The following is a 25,666-nucleotide window of genomic DNA, read 5'->3' on the forward strand; positions in this document are numbered from 1 at the left end:
TCAATACGATAGTCATTTCGATAGATCAATAAAACCCGTATTATCGAGAGACGAGATATTTTGATTAAATTATTACATTATCTTCTCGTAGGGTGTATTATAAGAATCCCGATTTTGATAATTATCCAAAACTGGTACTGAATTGGATCATTTTTATAGTTACTTAACAACTAAGTAATCTATTTTCGGATCTGATATGATCCAACGGGTATTAATATTCCATAAGTATAAATAGCATTTTTTTTATTTTATTTTATACAAATATTCATAAAAAATAGTTAAATTATATAATTTACAGAGAAAAACTCGAATATTCATCACGTTCTTCAAAATCAAACCTAAGAACGATGGCGTTATTGAAATCGAAATCAAGCGTGTGAATAACCAAATCGAAGCTCGTGAAAAGTACTCTCAGAATCTACAACTTAGTTTACTGCATAAATCAAAGGTATTTATATATATATTTATTTTAATTCGAATTTAATTATGATTAATATATAAATTTTTGATTTTGATGTTATTTGTGTGATTTGACGATTGTGTCTTGTAGATAATTTTATCCTGGTCATTTTCGTATATTATGTGTCGAATTTGGAGTTTAATAACATATAGAAAATTGAGTTTGATTCTCGAATTAACAAAATTAGGGTTTATAGTTTTGAATGTTCTTAATCAAATTTTGGGTATATTTAAACCATTGATTCTGGGTTGAAATTGAAGATACCAGTGTGTAGATTGTCTCAAGACGATTCAATTCATATATTTGATTTTGTTTTTGGACTATTAAATCGAGCTTGCCGGAATCGAAAACGTTCTAGTCGATTTTCCGGCTGATTGGGATGTTGTTTGCAAATTTCAAAACAACGATGAAGTTCCTGGCTTCGAATACTACTGATCTACAGTTTTTGTGGGAAGGTTCATCCGGCCGGCGGTGTCGCCCCCGGTGACTCGCCGGAGAATACGGCTAAATTACAGTTTAGCCCCCTATTTTGCAGAATATTGCAAATTAGTCCTTGAGACTTTTAGAAATTTTAAAAAATTGGATTTCTGTTTTTAAAACTTTCAAGTATTATATTTCTATTTCCAAAATTTATAAAAATTATATTTTCTGATTATTTTATTTTCAAAAAATTGTTTTTAATTATTTAAAAGTTCAAAATTCATTATTTTTAATTCTGAAAATTATTTTTAATTCAAAAATAAATCTAAATTATTTAATTAATTAATTTTAGTTGATAATTAATTATTTAATTAGTCAATTAATTTAAATATTATTTGATTAACTGATTTAATTAGTTTTTAAATAATTTTAATTGATTATTTAATTAGATTCAATTATTTCTTTTGATCTAAAAATTCCGAAAAATAGTTTCGAGTTTTAAAATATTATTTTAAATTATTTTCAAGGCTCGGTAATTATTATTTAATGATTTTAAAGTCAGATTCGGGTATTCAAACCTTATAATTATTTATAAAATGATTCGTTGACCCGTTTTAATTCCGAAAATTGTTCAAAAATTCGTTTTAAATACCCGAAAAATTATTTTAACCCCGAATCTTCTTTGAAAAATTATTTTGATTGAATATCTTACTCGATATGTGTTATATGTGTTATATGTGATCTAAATGATGTATAATATGCATGTATGTGCATTGTTTGACGGATTTTATCGTAACTTTCAATCCGTAAGTCGGATTTGGGTGAAACGAAGGGTAGATAGAAGCTTGTAATAAATATAATGAGATGAGAATAAGTATTGATAAATACTTGTAATGTCTAACAGAGGAAGCGAGACGTAGACATGGAAAGCAAGTGGTCAGTGAGTGAGGATCAATAGACGAGTACAAGTAAAGTGAAAACGGATTGAAATAAGGCAAGTATCCCTGAACTTTCTTGTGATATATATATTCAGAATAGTTTTTTTTATATTGCAAGTTCTTTGAAGTGCTTAACCTTAAACCCTGATTCTTCTATTGATCTTTGAGCCGTAAGCCTTATTCTTTGTAAACCATTGATTGTTGAATTCCCATATACGAACCACACATATACGATACTACTCCACAAATACATATATATCACATACAGATCCCTGAAATGGAATTGCTTAACATACGAACCTTTATACCTTGTATAGCAGAAGACCAATACTTGTAACCATTAAACCTTTGGTTTTCTACAATCTGATTCCTTTCCCTGGCTGGAAGCCAATCTTTATATTTACCTTGTTATACTTTCATGGTATTAAGAATCACCCTATGCTTCGAGATAAATATTATTTATGATTCAGCTCATTGATTTACATTGTTTATCATGTGGTTATTATAGAATTTAATTATTTTTAAATATGGACCAGATTCGTGGTCATAATATGCCAATGTGTGCCTTGGATCCAGTATAAAGAGCAGAGCTGTGTGCCCTGCTCGGAGTTAGTGCGTGACTGATCAGCAGCCTAACCTTGGTTTTTAAAATAAAAGTGAATATCTAATTCCAATCATTGCTTATCAAGAAACTTGTTTCCTCATATCATTTCAATTGATCATTATTTAAACTTAGTGTTGTCATTATGACTTGCTGAGCTAGTTAACTCACTCTTGCGAATCTGTTTATGTTCTTTTCCAGTTAAAAAGGAAACTGTTGGTAGTGGGGATCCCCAAACATGTATGCGAGCTAGGTTTCCAGGTTGAAATGGAATAAGCTAGCAGAGAATGTTTGTCATAGTTTCAGTTGAAATTTTGTAAGACTAATTTATTTTCAGTTGTAAGATAAATAAATTGGGATTTGGTACGTTGTAATATTAATAAGGTTGTGGCTTGTGGCATACTTTAACCTGTTTCGATATGTGGTTATGGTAAGTAGGGTCATTGCATATATATTATTTTTATAAACAGATTTATATAGTGTGTGTGTGTTGTGAACCCTAAACTCTTGACTCGGGTTTGGAGGGCGTCACATTTAGGGCCCTAGAACCTAAAACCTAATTTAAAGGGTTTAGGGCCTACCTAAATCCTAGAAACCAAAAATATAAACTCTAAATTAAATAATTTTAAAATTCAAGGGTGTAATCTAATTTAACAATTTTTAACAATGTTGGATTCATCAATCCTCTTTTGGATTTTAGAAATATTTAAAATTAAATTAAATAATTTAAGAATGAATTCTAAATTAAACAATTTATTTTTTTTAGAATTCAACAAATTTTTATTTAGGTTCAAAATATTTTTTATAAATAAATAATATGTGCAAAACACTAAACGAAGTATTATTTTGGGATCAAAATGCCACATAATGTAGAGTTTGGTGTCACGACTGTACTTTGACATCACATTTTGCACATTTAAAAAAAGAAGGAAAAAGTGCATAACGTTACACGATTAGTGGTTTGGATATTTTGCCTAAAAACTACACGATATAGTGTCTTGAATTGACATTTTAAACTATTATTTTCAGAAATAATATTTTAAACCATTATTCAACCCAATGACATGTCACCGCTCAAAATACTGTAAGATAAAAAATGAAAAAGACAATTATACAATAGTTCCATTTAAAATGGGTTAATTATGAAATAGTCCACTTACTCTGTTCAAATATATCAAGTGAGTCACTAATTACAAAATTGACTCAAATGAGTCACTCATTTGAAAATTTGTATCGAAAATATCACTCTATTGTTAGTCGAAATTCTTAAAAGTATTGTATATTTAGTTTCACACATTTTTTTTATAAATAATATTACATCCAAATGAAAGATTCCGAGTTTTAGTATTTTAGATAATATTTTTAGATTTTTAAAAATTTATCTACTATTTATTTATATTTAAATCAAATAAAACAATTAGAAAATTTAAAATAAATTGTTGATAAAATTTTAAAAATCTAACAATATTATCTAAAATAGTAGAACTCAGACCATTTCATTTGAATATAATATCATTCATATAAAATGTGCAAAATTCAATATATGATATTTTTAAGAATTTCGAGTAACGATAAAATGATATTTTTGATACAAATTTTGAAGTGAGGGACTCATTTGAATCAGTTTTGTAAGAAAAAATAACAAAAATAGCCAATTTTTCAAAAAAATTAACCAAAATAGCCATTCTGAAAAAAGTGGTCAATTTTAGCCGATTGAATACTCCACCGTGCTGGGTATCCCAATTTATATAAAATAATTCACCGGTAGTTGAGTATCTCATATAAAGTGAATACTCTATTGACAATTGGTTATCTCATCGAATAAAGTTGGATAACTTTTCGGAAAATGATCATTTTTGTTAATTTTATATGGAAATAGGCTAAAATTGTCTTTCGGCCATTTTATAATCAGTGATTCACTTGATGCGTTTAAACGCGCACAGTAACCTACTTATAGTTAACCCCATTTAAAATATCTTTTTATTTGTTAAATTTGGCAAGTCTAAATAAACAGTGTCACAAGTGCAAGGCAACATTTATAACACCAGATATATACAAGTTCAGAAAAATAAACGCAACAGGAAAATAGGCAGCACAACAGGAAATTTAAGTAGCATAAACCTCTAGATACGTTCAACAGCCACAGAGCAAGTGAGAGCATCCACCACCGTACCGGCGAAAATCTCCGGCCTATCTGACTTTTCCGGAACTATTTCTAATTTAATTAAGAGTATTACACAAGGTTAGCTTCAATTTCACACACGTACAGCTCTTCTAATTTTAATCATTTTCACTTACATTTTATTACTTACAGTTTAATTACGGTATGAGTTTATGATTTGTAGCTGCTTTGTTCTCTAATTAGGTTTATTTTGTTAGATTTCTTTGTTTAGAGATTCTTTTTCAGTATTATTTGATTTGAATTGACATTCTAGTCATTGCGATTGGGAGATTGCGAATACGTGCTCGTTGAGTGTTATTATTAGGTGATCTGTTTGTTTTTCCGATTCCTAAAGGTAGAATTTCGCAGTCTTTGTATGTGTATGTGGATTTTGTTAAAAGTGTAATATAAAATTGTGACCTAAATTTGAGTTTGCTCTCGAAGTTTGCATTGATAGTTTATGGATATTCACTTGTTTTTTTTAATTATTTTGTTTTTGTTGAGTTAGGTTATGTTATTTGACTAGGTTTATTGTGAACTGTATTTTAATCACTTGCTTAAGTTTTTTTTCTTTTATTAAATGCAGATTTCATAGAGCTACTTTTTGGATGCATCATCTTTGACCAACGTGTTTGTTCGAGAGGAGTCGAAGGAGTATATAATGTGGACCAACGTTTTCAGAATTGTTAGTTATTTTCCTCTTTCTGAAGTTTTTTATTTTTGAATTATATTAGGTTCTAATGGTATAATTGATTGCATACATTTGCTTAATTTGTATGAGCTTTGTTTTATCGTGTCCCTTGATACTATAGGTTCATTTTAATACAGTAATACTCTATTTTAATTATAATCGCGGTGTAGTTTGGACACTGTTATTTGGATCTTAATAGAGTAATTGAAATGTAGTAATTTTGTTTGCCAATTTTTATCCCCGAAACGGGGTGTCACGACCTACCAATCTTAGGTTCATTGATGCAGCACACTATAAGCCAAAAATTGTTGAAGGACCTTTAACTTGTCCTGTTAAAGAGTCTTGGCTTGTTAAATAGTCTTGGCCGGAAAGGTTGGTCATGCACACGGATGCCTTCTAAAATTTTAACTTGTTCAATTGGAATGAGAAACTTCACACATGTTTATATCGGTTAGATTTTACTTTCATGATATGAATGTATACACAATATTCTATTGATACACATGTTGTAGTTGCTTGATAGCTAGTATGGGCCGTAAGCATTTCTAACTCTCAAATATAGTGGATAAAATTGACCTTAGGAGGTTTAGTGTCTTGATGATCTTATAATCCTAGTATGAAATTAAAGCTTGCCAAGTATGACCAAGAGATGTCTAGTATTTGGTGAGAATTAAAGACAGTTTGGAATAAATATAATTGAATATAAAAAGTTAGATAAGTATTGCATTTTAGGGCTTTTTTTGGGAATCAAAACTACATATATGTGCTAAATGTTATACCAAACATTAAACTTACTTCTGTAAACTGTGAAAAACGATTAGTTATTTAGTACTCCCTCCGTCCCATTGGATTTTTAACATTGTTTAAATTATGTGAGGGAGAATTTGAACAATGTTAACAATCCAATGGGACAGAGGAAGTATAAAATAAAGGTACTTAAATTTATTATACGAGTTCATTATCGTAGTTCTTGTTAAGTAAATATAAACATCTGATTGAAATAGTATCCACAGTCATAGTAAATTTTATGAATAATTGTATCTCAAGTCATAGTTAATATACAGGAATCTATGTGGAATCAGGAGATATAATGCGTGATTCTGAAAATTACAGAGAGAAAAGAGCAGAGTACTAGATTTGAAAAATAGATAAGATGGAATATATATATATATATATATATATATATGACTGCACATAAGTTAGACAAACTGTGATGAGATCTAGAATGTAGAGAAATAAATGGGATCAAGCGATTTTCTCAGAGAAGAAAACTACTATGGTAGCTTATAGAGAGAAACAGATATTGAAACTAATCAAATCTATTTATAAACTTGATGAAATTATGACGGACCTCTAGACTAGTAAGTACATTTAAGTAGCATAGCTGCACTAGTACGTAAAATCGGTTTATATTGTCTATCTATTACTATCATGCTATAGACTATAGACATGCTCTTGATTTGCCTTTGATCTGAATGTGTCTGCAGGGAGGTCTACAGCAGGTATCATGGTTCCAGTTTCTTCCTCATGAATCTGGTCTCAAGTCCTTGCCTGATCGAAGGTCTGCTTTTGTAATTGGTAATTATTAATTTTGATTTTTGTCAAGTTGATTGACATGGAACATTATCTACATTTTGATAGTTTGAAAGCGGACCAAAAAGATGCTGCTACGCTAGTGGTTCTGTCGTCCCATCAACAGTTGCAGAAGGAAGGATTTCTTAGTGCTTGGACCAATTGTTTTGTTGGACCTTGGGACCCTTCGCAGGGTATACATAACCCTGGTAAAGATTCTAAAAAATTTGATTGCAGGGTCCTCCACTAATATTTTTATTCTTTTTTTTCGCACTTATATTTCAATATACTTTATGGCAATAAGATATCTAGTCTCTTGCTTTTACTTACGATATGTACAGATGAAAAGCTGAAGCTTTGGCTTTTTCTCCCGGGACGTCACTCAACTGTTGTTGAGAAGGCTCAAGCTGCTGTATCTAGATTAAGAGGTAGAAATACTTTTCCTTACTAGTGAATCAATTGCTGGAATTCTAAATGTCATGTTGGTATTGGTTGTGTTGTAGCCCTTATTGTTGGTATCTTTTTTATTTATAAAATTCTTGTACTCTAGTTGTCTATTCAATTTTTATTGATCATTTACTTTGACTATATATTTGTCGCTACTGTTGACAGTTCTGGCATCTGGACTTTGGTTGGCTCCTGGGGACTCTGAAGAGGTTTCGATTGCGCTGTCTCAAGCTTTAAGGAACTGTATTGAAAGGTTGTGATTTTTGTCTTTATAAATTTATTTTATCAGCGAACTTCAAAGGGTCCTATGCTGACATCGACTTTTTCATCTAAGTCGACATTTACTTGTTCATAAATGACAGAGCACTTGCAGGCCTTTTGTATGTGAGATTCGGGGATGTGTTTTCAAGATATCATCCCTTTTCACAGAGTGAAGAACTATTCAGGTTTAAATTATAGTATATTATGCTTGATTGCTATTGCATTGTGAATTTGGGTATATATGTATTGTTTTTGTTTTTATTACGAAAAGTCATATAAGTAAATTGGCGAGAGAAAAACCAAATTTGTTATGCCAAATGTAAATATTAGCATGAAAACAAATGCTCATTATTGTGCAACCCTCTTTTTTTCGAAATTTGAATTTGTTATCTAAAATGTAGTTCTTTGACGCAAAACAAGGAATCAAAATATTTACTTGTATTATATGTTTTAATTTGAAAGTAAAGTTAAATTGCAGTTTGATTTTGACCATGTATATCTGATAAAGAAATTATTAGGTTGCAGCAGTAGAATAATAAATGGATATATATCCTTTTCTTTTACTTACAGTATGGAAAGGCATTCATTATTTTGATTCGTTTCCTCATTGGATGGATTTTAGCACTTGGTTAAATTTAGAGTTTTAATTCTATATAGGAGATGTAATCCTTATCATTAGGAGACTTGGACTATTGAAATTGAAATTTTTTTGTTTGAGTTTTGATTTAAACAAATTCTTCTTTTTCGAGGTTCAGAATCTTAGGGGGGTAGTTTTTCCTCTTTTTTTGTTGTTGAATCACTTTAGGGCTAGTGGATTTTCTTCGATCAATCCACATACTTGTCTTTTTTATTCCATTTTCCGTCTATTTTCTTGTTCTACATCATCACTAATTATTGACACGCCATGAAAAGATAGCTTATCCTGTAAGTTCATTATGTAGAGAAAAAGATCTGAATTTTTTTTACTCTCAAGCGACCACTGGTTTTTAGTGCACGCTGCCCGCGACTCTAGGTAAAAAAGCACTTGTGTAGGTGCTTAAACCTGAAAGCTTGTATACTGATGCAGAGACAATGCCTTTATGACATTTGAAAAACCGGCAACTCACTATCAGTTGGGTTGCTCCTGATATATGATGATATGAAAGAAATATCCGCTGTACTGTAAAGAAGAAAGATGTGCAAGTTCACACTATCACGAACAAGTGATAGAGTAGAATATATTAGTTTATGTTTCGTGAGGACTGCTTTAGGTTAGTATTGGAAAACTAAACAATAACACCTCGGTTATGAACACCAAATTGGGAAATTTGGTTAATTTATTTAGTTATAATGAATAAGAAAGTACATCTGTAACCAACAGCAATTTAGAAAATGACAGCCAGTTGGTTCTGAAATTGAGTTGGGGGGCTATGATAAGTAGGAGCCAGATAGGCCCCCATTATGCGAAAAGAGGTAGCATGTCTACGCTACTAACCAACAGTTACTCTTGTGTAAGTAGTAAAATGTGTTACTAAAACTCCTATCTGAAATCCTCCTCTATATTAAAACACAATTTAAAGAGAATGTAATAACTCTGTTTTGTAGAGTTACCAACCGCAATTTGTTCGCCCAAAACCTTATATCTTAGTCTGTGAATGTGTTGAAAATTTTGGCTATCCTTTAAACATATGATTCTTTTAAAAACTTCTATCTTTGGCTTGTGTGGTTAAACCGGTTATTTTTTTGAAGTTGTAGCTGTTTGAGGAGCAGGGTAATCTCATTGATATTCTGTTTTACTGGTTTCATGATTAATGCTTTTACAGGAGGGGACAACTTGTGGTTGAGTTCGTTTTTGCTGCCAGTGAAGAGGCAGTCTTTGTGCATGTTGTAGTATCAGCCAAGTCAGTGTAGCTCACATTTGATATTGTTTTGGATTCCATTGTCATGTTTCTTGGATCATTTTTCACAATTACTCTCGTCTTCAGGCATATTAGGACCATCACAAGCGGAGATATGGAAACAATATTAGAACGTTCTTCTAGCTTGTCTCGTAATGGGCTTCCAGGTGCTAATTACTCTGTGCTGTTCTATTTTCTAGTGGATAAAATTATGCTACACATCTTATATGTTTCTTCTATACCTTCGGATATTGTATGTAATTAGAATGTTATTTTAAACTTTGTCATGTTGTGCAATGAATTAGGATATTAGGAAGGCAACTTGTTTTGCAAGTTTATAACACTTGATCTTAATAGATGTTACATAAACATTGTTATTGACCACAAATGATGCTAAGGGGAGTTGGGAAATCATTGTTATCGTGGGTGTGCTGCACTATATATCTCATTCGTTTAAACTATGACTCCCTTCATCCCTTTTTAGTTGTCACATTTGATTTTTGTGCAGTCAAATTGACCAAAGTTTTACCGAAGTTTATTAATATTTTATAATTGAACAAAATAAAAAAATATATCATTGGAAAGTACATTTAATCTACTTCAATATATGATTTTCAGTTTTTTTAAAATAATATAATATGTTTAATCTTTGGTCAAAAATTGGTCAATTTGACCAATAAAAAAGGAATCGTGACAACTAAAAAGGGATGGCGGGAGTATTATTTTAGTCCATTGGTAAATGCATGATAACTAATCTATCACTTCAGGCACATGCGTGGCATATGATTGGCATATATATATATATTAAGAAAATTGATTTCACAACAATGCTAACTGTTAAAAAAAGATTGTGAAAGCTTGTGTCAAAAGAACTGATATGATTTTATAACCTGATCAAGCATGGAGATTTCATGTTGTACAGTTAGTCGCGGACAAATTTTTTTAGAAAGGCTGAAATCACGCACTTTGGTGATGATTTTGCTTGCATGTTAGATCAGCAACTTATCTAGTAGTAGGTAGGGCTGTAATTCGAACCGAGTCGGGTTGAGTATTTCATTATCGAGTTCGAGTTTGGGCTTATTTTTATCGAGTCAAGTCGAGTTTAAACAAATTCGAGCCCAAAAATCTTGACCGAATTTGACTCGTATTTTAACCGAGCCGAGTTCGAGTATGTAATCGAGTTTTCGAGTCGAGTCGATTTCGGGTCGAGTTCGAACTACTCGATTTTTTAAACTTACTTTTAAAGTCATGCTAAATTATTATTTTAATATTTTTATTAGAGTTAGTCCAAAACATATTTTAAAAATTAAATTACAATGTTTAACAATGCACATATGAGATATTCCCGAGACTTATTCAAATATAATATATAAAGGAGTATTACATTTAAAACACTTATCTCTTAACCCTTATTTCAACTATTAAAAGCATTAGTAGAGAATAAATAATTATACAAATTTATAAGAAAATGAAGTTATATTTTATGACCTATGTATATATTTTTTTAAGTTTTTAATAATGAAATACTACTTTTTGTAATGAAATTAAGACCCACAAATTATGATTTAATTTTATAATTTAATTAACAATTTTTGAAAAACAACTTTTTAATTTATAAATTAGTGTAACTAAAAACGTTTATGAGATCCTAATCTTAACCCATGCATTTCTTACTTCTATATTAAAATGAAAATATTAAAAATCAAATGTCACATATGAAGTAACCAAAAAACTAGTAGCTAATCTTATTCTTATCTTTATTTTTACTTATAAATATATAAAAATATATTTTTTAATATGTATATATATTTCGAGTTCGAGTCGAGTCCCAGTCGAACCCGGGTCGAGTTCGAGGCGAGTCGAGTAAAACTCGACTCGACTCGAGTTTTTATCGAGTTCAAAATCTTGTTCAAACTCGAGCTCGAAAATGAATTCGAGTCGAATCATGCTCGAGTCTCGAGTTGAGCTCGAGCAGGTTCGGTTCGAAGTACAACCCTAAGTAGTAGGTGCCATGTTCTAACGCTTTTGTAGTCTAGTTGCCAGTTCTTGTTAATTCAGGATTAATTTAAATTGTCAATCAATTTGATATATATTTTTTAACTTTTGATGTTGTATTGCAAATATCTCACAAATATTGTTGGATAAATTTCTTAAAATCTTTTATTTTTTCATATTAGCTTTTTTCATGTTTGCATTCACTTTCCTTGTTCAGTTTTTATGGCTTCGGTGCTGGTCCTCCAGCTGTCTTGTAGTTAAATTTTGTAATCTCAACCTTTTTCTGTTTTAACAAATTGTGTTATAAGGATTTTGTGAATTTACCTCCCTAATTCCTATGTTTAATGATTATCTTGTACACTGTTGTTCCCTACTTTTGGGCTTCGGTCTAATATTTTCTTCCTGCAGTTATTGTCTCACCTCACGGGATGCATGGAAAATTAACTGGATGCTGTCCGGGGGATCTTGTGCAGCAAGTTTATACAAGGTTAGACAAGTTTCTGACTTATGCTTCTTTTGCACTAGCCTTCAGTCATTCTCTTGTGCACAAAATGGATGTAGTTGAAGCAATTTGTGGCAGCCCTATTTAGTTTTTTCTTGTTTTCTTGTACTGGTCTTTACAGTTCTGGCAAGTTAAAGTCTTCAAATGGGATAATAGGTCTTCTTAGCTCAGTTTCACAAGGTTCTAGTTGCAAACTGAGAGGGCAAAGTTGCTATCTTGAAGTTACCATTGGCTGTTCTAGTGCCGAAAATGACAAGATGCTGCAAGCGAACTTAGATAAGAATATATCTGGGCAGAACATTTCTGAATCTTCTTCCGTGACAAGAGAGGCTCAAAAAGGTTTAGCACGCCATATGCCAGTTTGTGAAAAAACGTTTATCTATCCTGCTGAAGCGGTGCTAGTCCCGGTTGTGCAAACATCATTCGCTAGATCTTCTCTGAAAAGGTGAATCAGTGAAGTACCAGTTGAAACTTTGCATTTAATAGGCATTTGAAAGGTAGGATTGACATTAAACCCCCAAAGGAGTTCGCTGCTATTATTAGGAGTGTGAGTATTCAGGTGCATGCCACACTGTTAAACCTAAATGGGAATACTAGCATTCAGGTCAGCTAGGAAAACTTATTTACAAATACATCATGTGTAGCTTCAAATGTTCCATAGGTGGGAGCCCATGATGATGTCATACTTCTGTTTCTGTGACCTGATGAACATTATACAAGTCTCTTCTTGTTTTTCTAGGTCAACATTAGCACCTGGGTTGTGCTGAAGAAACTTGTATTGTTGACAAATTCGGAAAATTGTTTGCGAGTGATCTGTCTGCATTATATTTGTATTTAAACATTTTTTTAGACTAAACTAATATCAGCTTTTGTATTTTCAGATTTTGGCTACAAAATTGGATGGGTCCATCATTATCTGGTTCATCTTTCCTGGTCTGGTCTGTGTTCTTCATTACACTTTTTATTGCAAGTAAAAGATGCTTCCTCTATTATATGTTTCATCTCACTCTAGTTTCAATTCCTGCAGTCATGACATTGTTGCGAATATGGATGGGTCTTGGATGGGATCTAGTGGAATTTACACTCGAAGTTATCGTAGTAGTAGCAACAGTAATAGTAGCAGCAGCAGCAGCAGTACATCCAGTGACAGTGATTACAAGATGAACACAGGAGCTGGAGACCTTGAGGCAGATGCCGATTCTTTAACATGCGGGCAGTCTGGCTTGTCTTCTGCTGATCAAAGTAACAATGACAGCCGCAGATTGGTATGTCTTTACAATCTACATATAGGCATTTGAATACTTATAGTTTGTTCTTATGCTTATGGAATCATGGATGTGCAGTAAACAGAGTATGCACACAAGTATGGCATATGTTTGAATAGGCGTGTAGGACTCATTATCCAATGGGTCAATATTTGTAACATGATCTGTTTGGGCTAGGCCAGGATACTCTTACTTTTATAAGAGTTTTGTACTTCAGTATAATGTTATAATAGCTCTTGACAAAAAAAAGGTTATATTAGCTGGTATAACCTGTTGACGTACTCGTGTATATGTGTGTGTATATATATATATATTGTTTTCAGGTCAGGGATATGAACTATATGTTCCCATTTATGTGTAATGAAGGATCATATATTCATATCTGTTCTTGTGGTGTTAGTTCTGTATTTTGACTATGAATTGGAAATTATAGTTATCAAACTTAATTTCTTGCTTGTGACTCCAGTTAACTAGTGCTTCATTAGTTTGGTTCAAATGTTTGAAACTTTGAATTAATATGCAGTTCTTCAGCATTCTGTGTACCTGTTAAATTATCTGTGCTTCTTCATTTAAGTAGTCAGCATGAAGTTTACATGGGTTTAGGAAATCATATTTCTGAAGGTATAGTGGACAATGCCATGATTTCTAATTGTAATAATGATATGCAAACTGGAGAACCACCTTTAATGGCGGCCAGAATTGAGTTATACGAGGGTAACAAGCTTTGAAGATGTCAGTATTTATGTATGGTTGCCGTGTTTTAGTTCTTGTGTAGTAGATTGATAGTCTTTACTCTTTATTTCATTGTGTAAGGTCGACATCAGTGTAATGACAAGATACCTATGCAGGGAAACAAGAGAACTCGAGCAGGAATGACAGACTCGTTTAGTCAGGCGGGAGCCCTAAGCAATATTGGCATGCAAGGAGGATCTAATGAAATAAATGCTTCAGTTAGCAGTGGAGTAGCAAAAGAACATCTAGGATGGGATTGGGACGATGATGACAGGGGTGTCGGAATGGATATTCAATCGCTTTTATCAGAATTTGGAGATTTTGGTGATTTTTTCGAAAATGATAATTTGCCTTTTGGGGAGGTAATTTTTCATTTCACTTTTGTTTTTCCTGGACTGAATTGAATGCAATCGTTCATCTTTTGTAATCATATGTTTTATATTATATTACTGTAGCACATATACCCTTTTCATCAGTGGATTAGCTTTAGTACGTTTGCACATTGTTCACATTTCCAATACCTGTATTCTTTCCTGAAAAGAAATCTGGCTTCATTATTGAGTCGGCTTCAGTATTGGTTCTCATATGTTGGCTGGCCTAACATGCTATCTGATTGGTCTACATTTATAATCATATTTGTATGATTCAGTGCATCAAGATAGGGCACCATTTCTTTGAGTTTTATTATTGTTTTTCAGATTAGAGAAACTAATATTTCATGTTGCGGTATAGCCACCAGGAACTACTGATTCCCAGGATCTTGTGGTTGCTACACCAGATGGTGGAGATATTGCTAGCAACAGCCCATACACTGGGATGTTGGATGTTCAAGAGCAAATGAGTTTGCCTGTAGAATTTTCATCTTTTGAGAGCTTCAATCCACCTCCGCCTGTCATAGAGGAGTCAGTAAGCAAAAGTCAATTAATCCCCAATGATGCTCAATCTTCTGATCAGATGGACTACACTCCAGCATCTTCTATGGGTGAGTTTAATCATTTAATAAAAGCCGAAGCATTAATGACATTTGCACCTGAATATGGGGCTGTTGAGACACTCAGAAGTGACATTTCATCATCAATTTTTGCGAGTCCTTACATTCCAAAATCAAGAAAAGCCAACAGTGAGACTTCAACCTCAAACAATTATGTTTATTCTGCTACACCACCTTCCCCTTTCTTAGTTGGATCTGATGAGAAGGCTGGTATGTCTTTTAATGTGAAAGGGGTTTCTGGTAGACATGATCCTTTCAACACAAAAAAACATTACTCTCACGTTGAAAGTGCGAAAGAGCAGTATGATAAAAGATTATTGGATTGTAGCAGTAGCATCACATCACGTGACTATGTGCCACCATCGACATTCTCTGACTTCAAGTCTACAACCTCTATCATCCCTGTCGAGAATAAGGTCACTGAAAGCACAGCAGCATCTGACAGTTACCTCTTATCCACAAAAACAGTTCTTGCGAGCGAAGTAGAATGCATCATGTTCCAGGCTTATATGTGCAAAATGCGGCATGCACTTTTATCTTCCAGCAGCTTTCAGTCGGCTGGATTTAGTAGGTTATCTGGGAGTTCTGTTCTGGATCGCTTGCAAAATGACCCAAGCATCTTGTTGGATAACATTTCTGGAAAATATGAGGTGAAGAAGAAAGAAACTATACCGGTTAGAATAGCTGGTGGTATAGATAGAGGTATGCTAGAGGGCCCCCTAAATGCAGCTGTTGGTGTTTGGCGATCTGTTGGAGTTTCTAAAGGTTTAAAACCCCCTGCACCTAGTATGGAGGTTTCCGCAGCTTTGCCGCATAACTCATATAATGATGAGAGCTTGCTTTCGTATGCGCAGAAGCAACCGCTTCAGGAGCTTCTTAATGCGATTTCACTGCTTGTCCAGCAAGCTACTTCATTTGTTGATGTGGCCCTAGACGCTGATTGCAATGATGGCCCTTATGGTTGGCTTGCGTTACAAGAGCAGTGGAGACGTGGTTTCTCCTGTGGACCATCTATGGTGCATGCAGGCTGTGGAGGGGTTTTGGCATCTTCGCATTCACTTGATATTGCAGGTGTGGAGCTTGTTGATCCGCTTTCCGCTGATGTAAGCTTTTTGATATCTGTTTGATGCTTTCTCGTCACTTTCGCATTGAGATACTGAGAGTAGTTATCTATTTCTATTGAATAAGTAGTTTGCATTTTACTTTTTGCCTTATTCTATTTGCTCATTCTTTTTCCCTCTCTATGTGTGTGAGTGCTCGCTTCACGTTTTGTCTATTTCTGTTTGAGTGTGGTCCTAATCCTATCATCAACTTGCCCTTTTTAGGCCTGTGTTGTATTATTATTATTGTTCTTTCTTCCCACTCATAAAATTAGTCTTAACTGCATCTATGCAGTTTGAATTTATACCTTCAGCTGCACCAATGCTGAGAACTATAGTAGGCCTTTTGGGGTTTCGATTCTCGCATGTGAAATCTCTCCTCGGGAGCAAGAGCTTGGACACGGATTGGAAATACACGTTGACAATCATATGCTATGCTCTCGATCATCTGCATTAATTAACAATATTACATGTTTGGTCGCTATGTAGGAACTAGGAAGCTACTTCTGGCATTTCTTTGTTTGTACACATCCAGATATTTTTTTATATTAGTATATAACATCATTACTGTCCGAAGGAAGTGAATGCGGATTCTATTCTATATTATTATGTGTACTTGAGGCGATGGTATACACACACAACTCTTGTTGTTCTTAGTAAGTAAAATTGCAAATTTTAGAACATTGTCAGTTTAACACTAAAATTATAAATTATAGAACATTGTCACTAAAATTATAAGTCAAAGCATTTGATAACATCCATTTAAGATTTTTGAAATGTCCAAATTACCTTGCGGGGCTCAATATTTGGAAAATAATTTGGAATGTTCATAATGAAGACAATAACGATTGCAATTCAAACTATGATTCTTATGCAGATGTATGTAAAATTTCAGGTCCAGGCATCATCTGCTATTACTTTGATCCAGTCTGACATTAAAACAGCAATAAAAACTGCCTTTGGCACTTCTGACGGTCCTTTGCTTGTTACTGATTGGTGTTGTGGCCGCAGTCAGTCTGGTGATGCTGGAGCTTTAGGCGATGCTTTCTCAGCTGAATCTTCTGCAAGTGTAAGCGAATGCAGGGATTCTGCTAGTAATATTACACTTTCTGGTGTTGAACCAGTAAGCCCATTGCAGTCTGTTGGTGCATCGTCTCTGAAAGGTAGTGTTATTCTTGTATTATTACTTAGTTCTACATGGTCAGTGTAACGGTTCTCGGTTATTGACACTGTCTAGTGGAACAGATTGCTCTAAGATTGATGAAACAAGTGAAAGAAGATCAAACCAAGATACCAGTATATCCGAGTCAGAGCAGCAACTTGGTTCAAGGCTAGGGCCAACATTGCTTGTCCTTCCATTTCCTGCTATGCTCGTTGGGTATGGATGTCTTTTTAAATTATTTACTGGTTAAAATTGAAGTTCTGTCATTATATACTATATTTTATGAGATAAGGGCTCAAGGCACAAGATACTAAACCTGATTTATTTTCTGTGATATAAGATCATTGAACTCGGTAACAAAATTTATGAAATTAAATTATAAAATGATATGCATTCAGTGTAATCTATCTTGGGATCAGATTAGTTTATATCCGGTTATGAGTTGCCACTTCGAAGAATTCACCCAGAACGTTGGTGCATATAAATTGATATAAAAGGCTTAAGTTGCATGTAGCATATATATTTTTTACATCGGTTCCAAACCGATGTTAAAAATGGCTTATAACATCAGTTTCGAAGTAGAACCGATGTTTGTAACATACTATCATATTAGTTTTTAACCAATGTAAAATATCTCCATAAAAGTAATAAAATAGACAACAGTTTTTAGGTGATGTGTTAAAGACTCAAACCAAGGTATGCATATGTAGTGCAGTGACATCAGTTTTTTCTTTTTAAAAGCGATGTATTAAATAATTTTAAGTGGCTTGGTAAAAATATCTGCAAGCTGCTTTTCACTTGGAACAAAATGAAGTTCCACAATACCATTCATCACATGTTCCCTAATGAAGTGGTACTTGATGTCTATGTGCTTTGTTCTTCAATGTTGTACTGGATTTTCAGTAATGGAAATTGCACTTGTGTTATCACAGAAAATAGGAATATTTTGTCCACTTATAGACCATAGTCCAACAATTGGTTTTTCATCCACAAAATCTGTGCACAGCAACTACCGATAACAATATATTCAGCTGTAGAAGTAGAAACTGAATTTTGTTTTTTACTGAACCAGGACACAAGCTTGCCACAAGCTTGCTTTTTTCAGTGCAAGGATGCCTTACAGACGAATTTTCAGCCGATTTTAGTTTACTAGTTAGTTACCCCCCCCCCCCAGCTGGTCAATACTTATCTGCGAACCACTGTTCTTGCACTGAAGTTACAAACCTATAATTAAAACATTCTTGCTGATTGAGTATCAAAAGATATGGGTCTACCACTGTGATAGATGAAATTTGCTAGCTACAGTCTTTCTACAACCAGTTTCAGCTACTTTGCATCACACTCACACTATAGTGTACGCACTTTGCTCTATCTTCTGCCTTCTACCCTTTCATTGTCATTTACCTTGCAATATGCTATTTTAATAAGTGGATAAAAGGGATTATTTTCATGGCATTATTGTAAGTTCCTATAAGATAAAAAATATTTTTTTCAATATTACTTGATTTCGGAATTCAAAAGGGAATTTTCAATCATGTAAACGCTCGAAGAAAATAAATGGAGAAAAGCCGTCTATCGGAATCGGATCGATGTCCGTCGCATTAAAAATGCGATGCTACCAGTTTAGCTGTCATTACGATTATAATTGTAACCATGAAGGTACAATCTTGCTTACTGAATCTGATAACTCCATAGCAAACTCCGCCACCATCAGTAATCGAACAAACTATAAGGGTCTCGGTGCCAGTTTTTTGTTGTGGAAATATTGTTAAAGCATCCTTACCATCCTACTACAGTTTTTAGTGACACTATTGGTAAAGTAAGCTGTTTTACATTCTGGTTACAAATAAGTCAGTTTAAACTTTTTTTTATTTTGTCCAGAATTAATTTGATTATACCCGTTTATGCTGCAGGTATCAGGATGATTGGCTCAAGACAGCAGCTAACTCTCTACAATTCTGGGAAAAGGCACCCTTTGAACCTTACGCAATGCAAAAACACGTGGGATTCTAAATTCAACTTGATGCAATTTACTCTTAAAGCGGCCTGCTATTGTGTTATTAATGCTACTGCCCAATTTATTTTGCAGTTCTCTTTCTGTGAATGAGTAATTATTTGCTCCTATCTGACTTTGTGATTGCTTAATTTTGCAGATGGCATATTGTGTTGTATGTCCAGACATTGATCCCCTTGCTACTGCTGCTGCTGATTTTTTCCAACAACTTGGAACGGGTGAGCTTCATTTAAATTTGATATTGGTAATAATATTAAGTGGTCTGGGAGTTATAGAACAAGATGACTGATAAAAGTATTTTGAATGCCGATACAGATAGAATGAAGATCTTTTCCTGCAAATCATATCTTTTTAGTAGTTTTTGTATTTTTCTTTACATGCTTTTTTGTACCTAATTAATTATTTTCTCTAAAGGAAATAAAAAACACGATTAGTTTCAATGTCTCGATATGTCTAATTTGGTTTATCCATTTAACTCTTATGAGTCATAATTTTCTCAGAATTAAATCTAAATTTGGAAAATGTCCAGGGGTAGATTTTCTGATTAGTAGTACTGTATGAGTTCATGTGGTATGCATACAACTGCATTTATTTGAAATTTAAAGGTAACTAATCAACATTTTCCAGTCAAAATAGTTCATCTCATTTGATAAGGAGTAAGTAGTAAATAAGGAACCCAGTTGTCTTCTTGAAGGTGCATGACAGAATATGTGCACTGGAGCATGAATATTTTACAAGTGTCAGAACATTTTACATATAATATAGGAACACATGAGCATAAAAAGCTAGTAATCATTACTTCGAGTTGGCCAGTGGAAGAAAAAAAAAGAATTGAAAAAGTAACCAACACTCTGTTTGCTTGGGATCAGTTAGCATGGTTAAATGTCCAATAAATAACTCATGTACTTTAAGGCTGTTTATGGCAAAAAAATATTATTATACACATCTTTGTTCTTCGACAAATTCGGGGACAGAGTAGGGGTAACTAGATGCATTGGGCTGTGACTGGGTCACCGCTCTTTATTAGTATAGCTACCACCCTACAATATTCTCTTATATAATTGTACAAGGTAGTTCAGTGCCTCTGTTTTTTGTCTGTATGTACATCTGAATTGATCTGATACAGTATTTAAGATAGTCATAGATTCTTTCGTTTTACAACTGTAAATGTTCTATGCATGCTTGTTGTGTACCACATTCTTCTTGTGCTATTTTTTGTGTGCGCGCATGTATCTGTTCTCTAGAAGAATGTCTGTGGATCATGCCTTCAGCTTTATCTTTTGTCATTTTTCAGTGTATGAGACTTGTAAATTGGGAACTCATTCACCTCAAAGTTTGGGAAATCATATGGAGGTAGACTCAAGGAAATTGTCAGCGTCTGGTTTTGTACTTCTTGACTGTCCTCAATCAATGAGGATAGAAAGTAATACTTCATCGCTTGTGGGATCCATCAGTGATTACTTCTTATCTTTGTCTAGTGGTTGGGATGTAACAAGTTATCTAAAGTCCCTTTCAAATGCTCTTAAGACTTTGAGTTATGGTACTTGTTTGACCACTAATGCCAAAGAAGGAATCAATGGGCCTTGTATGGTATGTCTCTTTTACAGCATTGTTAACTTAGTTTCAGTTTTGTAGATTATTTATTAGTTTTGCTCATTGACCCCATAGTTTGTTATATGAATTTACCTGTTATTTATCTTGCTGTTCTCTTGACCAATCTTCATTGACTTTTGATCTATTTTTCTGATCTTGTCATGTCAGTCTACTTATTGGTGCCTATTTTTTCTTCCAAAGTTCAAGTTCATGCTTTCTTTGTAGAGTTAAACTTGTGTCTAAACCACAGTGAATTTACTGCTTAGTGAAATGATCTGATAGTACCATTCTCATCTTTCATGGAGATCAAATCAGATTTGTTCTTGTCTCTATACTTGCACAGAGGCAATCTTCTATCCACCGATTGTCATGGGTTTGTTTCAAAGTGCCTTTATTTTGCATGCTTGTATTCTTCTTACAGAACTGGATGCAAGAGTTACATGATTTCAACGATAACTCTTGTTGTCACTACCTATTTATTTGTGGTATTAACGTCCCCCACCCTCTCTTCCTCTCCCAGGGTTTGAGGTGCCAAAATCTCCAAGCAAACCTTTCCTTTTTTAATTTAAGCTCAAACGAGAATTGTTGTTGCTACTTATTTATTTGTGTTATTAATGTCTATATGTATATATCTTAAGTATTGTGATTGTTCCATCATACTTCAATTTATTCCATGATTTTATTATTAAAATCCAAGTTTATTAACAGATTTTTTTCCATTTGTATGCTCAAAATTAATGACGAGCCTGTTTCCTTTTTATCTTAAAATATTTCGAGCATGACTAAATTTCTTTTTACATATATTTATTTAATATTACATACAATTTGGTTGGTGGAATCAGGTAATCTATGTGGTGTGCCCCTTCCCTGAGCCTGTTGCAGTTCTGAAAACAGTCATTGAGGCTTCAGCTGCTATTGGATCAGTTGTTCTTTCATCAGACAAGGAAAGGAGAAATGTTATACACAATCATGTCGGAAAGGCACTAAGCTGCCTAACTGCCATTGATGAAACATCGATATCCAATGTCGTTACTCTCTCGGGGTTTAGCATTCCCAAGTTGGTATTGCAGGTTGTAAGTGTTGATGCTATATTTAGGGTTACAACTCCCACTCTAAATGAGCTTCTCCTTCTCAAGGAGATTGCTTTTACTGTTTACAATAAAGCTAGAAGAGTTTCACGAGGTTCCTCTACTGATGCGATTCCATCATCCACGATATCAGGAAGATCTAATTCAGCTTTGATGCAAGTCACTTCTGTCCCAGGGATGTGGAAAGATTGCGATGGTTCCAGAATGACGGGGCCCTCTTCACAAAGAGAGGCTGAACTTGATGCTAACTTGAGGGCTGGTAACTGGGACAGTTCTTGGCAAATGCCAAGGAGTGGAGGACTAGGATATGATTCTAATATAATAGGGGATTTACATCTTCAAGATGAAGTGCGATATATGTTTGAGCCACTTTTTATTCTTGCCGAGCCAGGATCTCCAGAGCGAGGTGTGCCATCTCCGTTATCTGGGAACATAGCATATGAGTCCTCAAAGATGTTGACGGATGATGGTACTAGTGGAGATACTGGCCCAAGCCCGCAGTTTAATGGACCAACGACGGAAAGCTACACATCTGGTCATCAAAAGCCACTTCCAAGCCTTCACTGTTGCTATGGGTGGACTGAGGACTGGCGTTGGCTAGTTTGCATATGGACTGATTCAAAGGGAGAATTGCTTGACAACTATATATTCCCCTTTGGTGGGATCAGTAGTAGACAGGATACTAAGGGTCTACAACTCCTTTTTGTCCAAATTCTTCAGCAAGGTTGTAAAATACTTCAAGCATGTTCACCTGATACTGGAACAACCAAGCCTAGAGATTTTGTGATTACAAGGATTGGATGCTTCTTTGAACTGGAATGCCAGGGTATTCCTTCTTTTACTCAACTTGTAATACAAATATTTTCTATTTCTTGCTCTAAAACTATTTAATTATTTTGGAATAAGAAGTCCCCGCTTTTTCTTCTGTTCCAGTATTTCTGCAGTAAATTTTTTAATCAGGAATGCAACCTTTGCCCTAACAAATGACCCAATGGAAGAATTATTTTAATTAATAATGTAATTGATAGTTGTTATCAAAGCATATTTAGAACATAATTTTCTGCTGCTACTGCTTAGTAAGCTGGTATGATTGTACATTTCCATATCCTCGCAGTTGTGATTATATTGTGAAACTGTTCGTTATGGTTGTTAAGTGCTTATCACTTTTTTTGACTTCGGTGTAAGCCCACCTTTTAAAGTCCTGATGGCCAATATATTTAAACAGAATGGCAAAAAGCTTTATACTCAATTGGGGGTTCTGAAGTGAGGAAGTGGCCTATTCAGCTGCGACGATCCACACCTGATGGAATCTCTCCAAAGAGCAACGGTAATACTTTGCAACAACAAGAGTTGAGTATGATTCAAGATAGAACGATGCCCTCATCACCTAGTCCTTTGTATAGTTCTCACTCCAAGGCTTCTAGCTACATGAAAAGCAGTATGGGACAACCTTCTGCTAGAAAGCAGCTTATAGGTGGTCATACTTCAGTTGACAACTCTAGGGGTCTGCTTCAGTGGGTGCAAAGCATCAGTTTTGTGTCAGTTTCAGTCAATCATTCCTTGAAATTAGTTCTTCAAGCAGATTCAGCATCATCAGGTATTTTATTAATCTTCTTATTTTCAATCTCTATGCCACCTTAACTGTTTTAGGCATTTTAGGAATGTTGTTTTTCTAATTCTAAACATTATTATCACTGTTAAGCATTATAATTTACATGAAGAACTTGAACTATGCAGGTATTTATCTTTATGTATGCTCATTCATCTGTATTTTAAATATGCCTTTGGCAGTAAGCTCTCTTAGTATATTAATTATATCAGAGACATCTATCAGCCCCAGTTTCTTTGTCCATATTCAGTGGTGCTTTAAAGTCATATGTTAAGTTGGAGAAATGATAATTGATATGTATCCTATTTTGTATTGTTCTGATTTATACTTTGGCATCTAAGTTCTAATTTTGGAAAAGAATACCTAGCAAGTACAATCCTCGCCTAGGCTCATTTAAGTTTCAGTTGGCCAATTATTACAAGTGTTGTACCACCTTCTACGAGGGAACTGTGAATGTTCCTGCCCGTGTATAAATTTATGCAATATTTCAGAAGCATACTAGAAATTCTAATAGCATTTTACAGTTTATTTTTGCTAGTTTGTTTTCTATATTAAGATCTAGCATTAGAAATAGGTCCGTGTGTCTGTGTGCTATTGTTAAGTTTCGGAAGATGTAAAAAGAAGTTGAAATGGAGAAGAACTACAGTAGGATAGTTACATAGTAAAATATCTCTTTTGAAACAAATTATGTACTTTACATAATTCTTATGGAATCGTTGCAAAAGCTTTACTGCCAACTTTTTTTTTTCGCATTTTAATGATCTAACAGGGGCAACTCAAGGAAGCAGTGTTATGGGTCAGTCAGGCTACCTTGAAGGATTTACTCCCGTCAAATCTCTTGGTTCTACCACTGCGTCTTATATCCTAATTCCATCACCTAGTATGCGCTTCCTTTCTCCTGCTCCTTTTCAGCTTCCTACCTGCCTCACCTCTGAATCTCCTCCACTAGCACATCTCCTACACAGCAAGGGATCTGCAATTCCTCTGTCTACAGGGTTTGTGGTTTCAAAAGCTGTACCTTCAATGCGGAAAGAGACTCCCAGTAGCATAAAAGAAGAGTGGCCTTCAGTTCTATCTGTGAGCCTAGTTGATTATTATGGTGGGAACAGCAATACCCAGGAAAAACTTGTCAAAGGTGTTTCCAAGAGTGGTGGGAGAGGTTTGAGCGTGGAAAGTAGAGAATTTGAAAGAGAGGCTCATCAGATTCTCGAGACTGTAGCAGCAGAACTTCATGCTTTATCATGGATGACTGTCAGTCCAGCATACTTGGAGAGGAGAACAGCCTTGCCCTTTCACTGCGACATGATTTTGAGATTACAAAGGCTTCTTCATTTTGCTGATAGGGAAGTCTCTAGGTTTCCAGAGAAAGCAGGTAAGGTGGAGTGAAACTTATGATAAACAGGAACTCAGACAATTGATTGTGCAGAGTTAGTTGTACCATGCTAGCTAAATACATAATTAGGTCCTGCTGTGGAAGACAGCCATAGAAAATCACATGGCTAATAGGTGTCCTGCCATGGGAGATCAGATCGATGGTTATGTATATACTAGATAAAATAGCCATTATGGTATATGGTTACTCCCAGCAGATTATATAGTTGGCAGATTATAGTCATAAACTAATATTAGCTGTGCTCTTTTTGGGACTAGTAATTTTTGTTGTTGCTCTCTCGAAGATCAGCGAATCAGATCTTAGATGAAAAGTGTGCTGTTAGTATTATATATTTAGAGAAATCTTAAGAATCTAATGAAATCCATTTGTAGTTCAGTTTGTAATAGAGGTTGATATCTTGTTGCAACTTGACTTTTTTTGTATCCGTTGTATAAAGTTGCTGTTGGTTCAAGGTAATTCATGTTTTGTTTGCTAATTCCAAATTTATATTTTGAAATTCGAAGTCAAGAAACTTGCTGTTTTGGAGATTATATGTGGTGGTCAGGATTAATTTTTTTTCGTTTTTTGTTTTTTTTTTCCTTTGGCATAGTGTGACGGTCAAGATTTTTTAACTCGCTAGGATATTATTCCATACTTAAATTGACAACTTGTTTCCTTGTATTACTATGATAATAATTGAACAAATCATATAAATAACTTGATTGTTTGTCTTGAACGAATTATTTTCTGGATAAATGTTGGTAGTAACTTGAGTCCATTATATGAATTTGTTGGTTAATCTTAATTCTGACAAT

The 25,666-nt window shown here is 34.1% G+C and overlaps 1 protein-coding gene across 1 annotated transcript; it reads left to right on the top strand.

Moving 5' to 3' along the window:
* The first annotated feature begins 4,462 nt into the window (after positions 1-4,462).
* LOC141663439 (mediator of RNA polymerase II transcription subunit 13) lies at positions 4,463-25,323 on the top strand. Its single transcript, XM_074469287.1, has 23 exons — positions 4,463-4,661; positions 5,167-5,265; positions 6,759-6,832; positions 6,913-7,052; positions 7,185-7,271; positions 7,456-7,543; positions 7,653-7,736; positions 9,354-9,431; positions 9,516-9,595; positions 11,832-11,910; positions 12,047-12,370; positions 12,807-12,863; positions 12,953-13,190; positions 14,039-14,284; positions 14,655-16,016; positions 16,909-17,176; positions 17,259-17,391; positions 19,089-19,176; positions 19,329-19,407; positions 20,484-20,779; positions 21,625-22,696; positions 23,096-23,467; positions 24,249-25,323. The coding sequence occupies exons 2-23, from the start codon at positions 5,242-5,244 to the stop codon at positions 24,863-24,865; spliced, it is 5,886 nt and encodes a 1,961-aa protein (XP_074325388.1). The 5' UTR covers positions 4,463-4,661; positions 5,167-5,241; the 3' UTR covers positions 24,866-25,323.
* The last annotated feature ends 343 nt before the right edge of the window (positions 25,324-25,666 follow it).

The sequence above is a fragment of the Apium graveolens genome, chromosome 1, assembly GCF_009905375.1.
Source record: "Apium graveolens cultivar Ventura chromosome 1, ASM990537v1, whole genome shotgun sequence".
Taxonomy (NCBI): Eukaryota; Viridiplantae; Streptophyta; class Magnoliopsida; order Apiales; family Apiaceae; genus Apium; species Apium graveolens.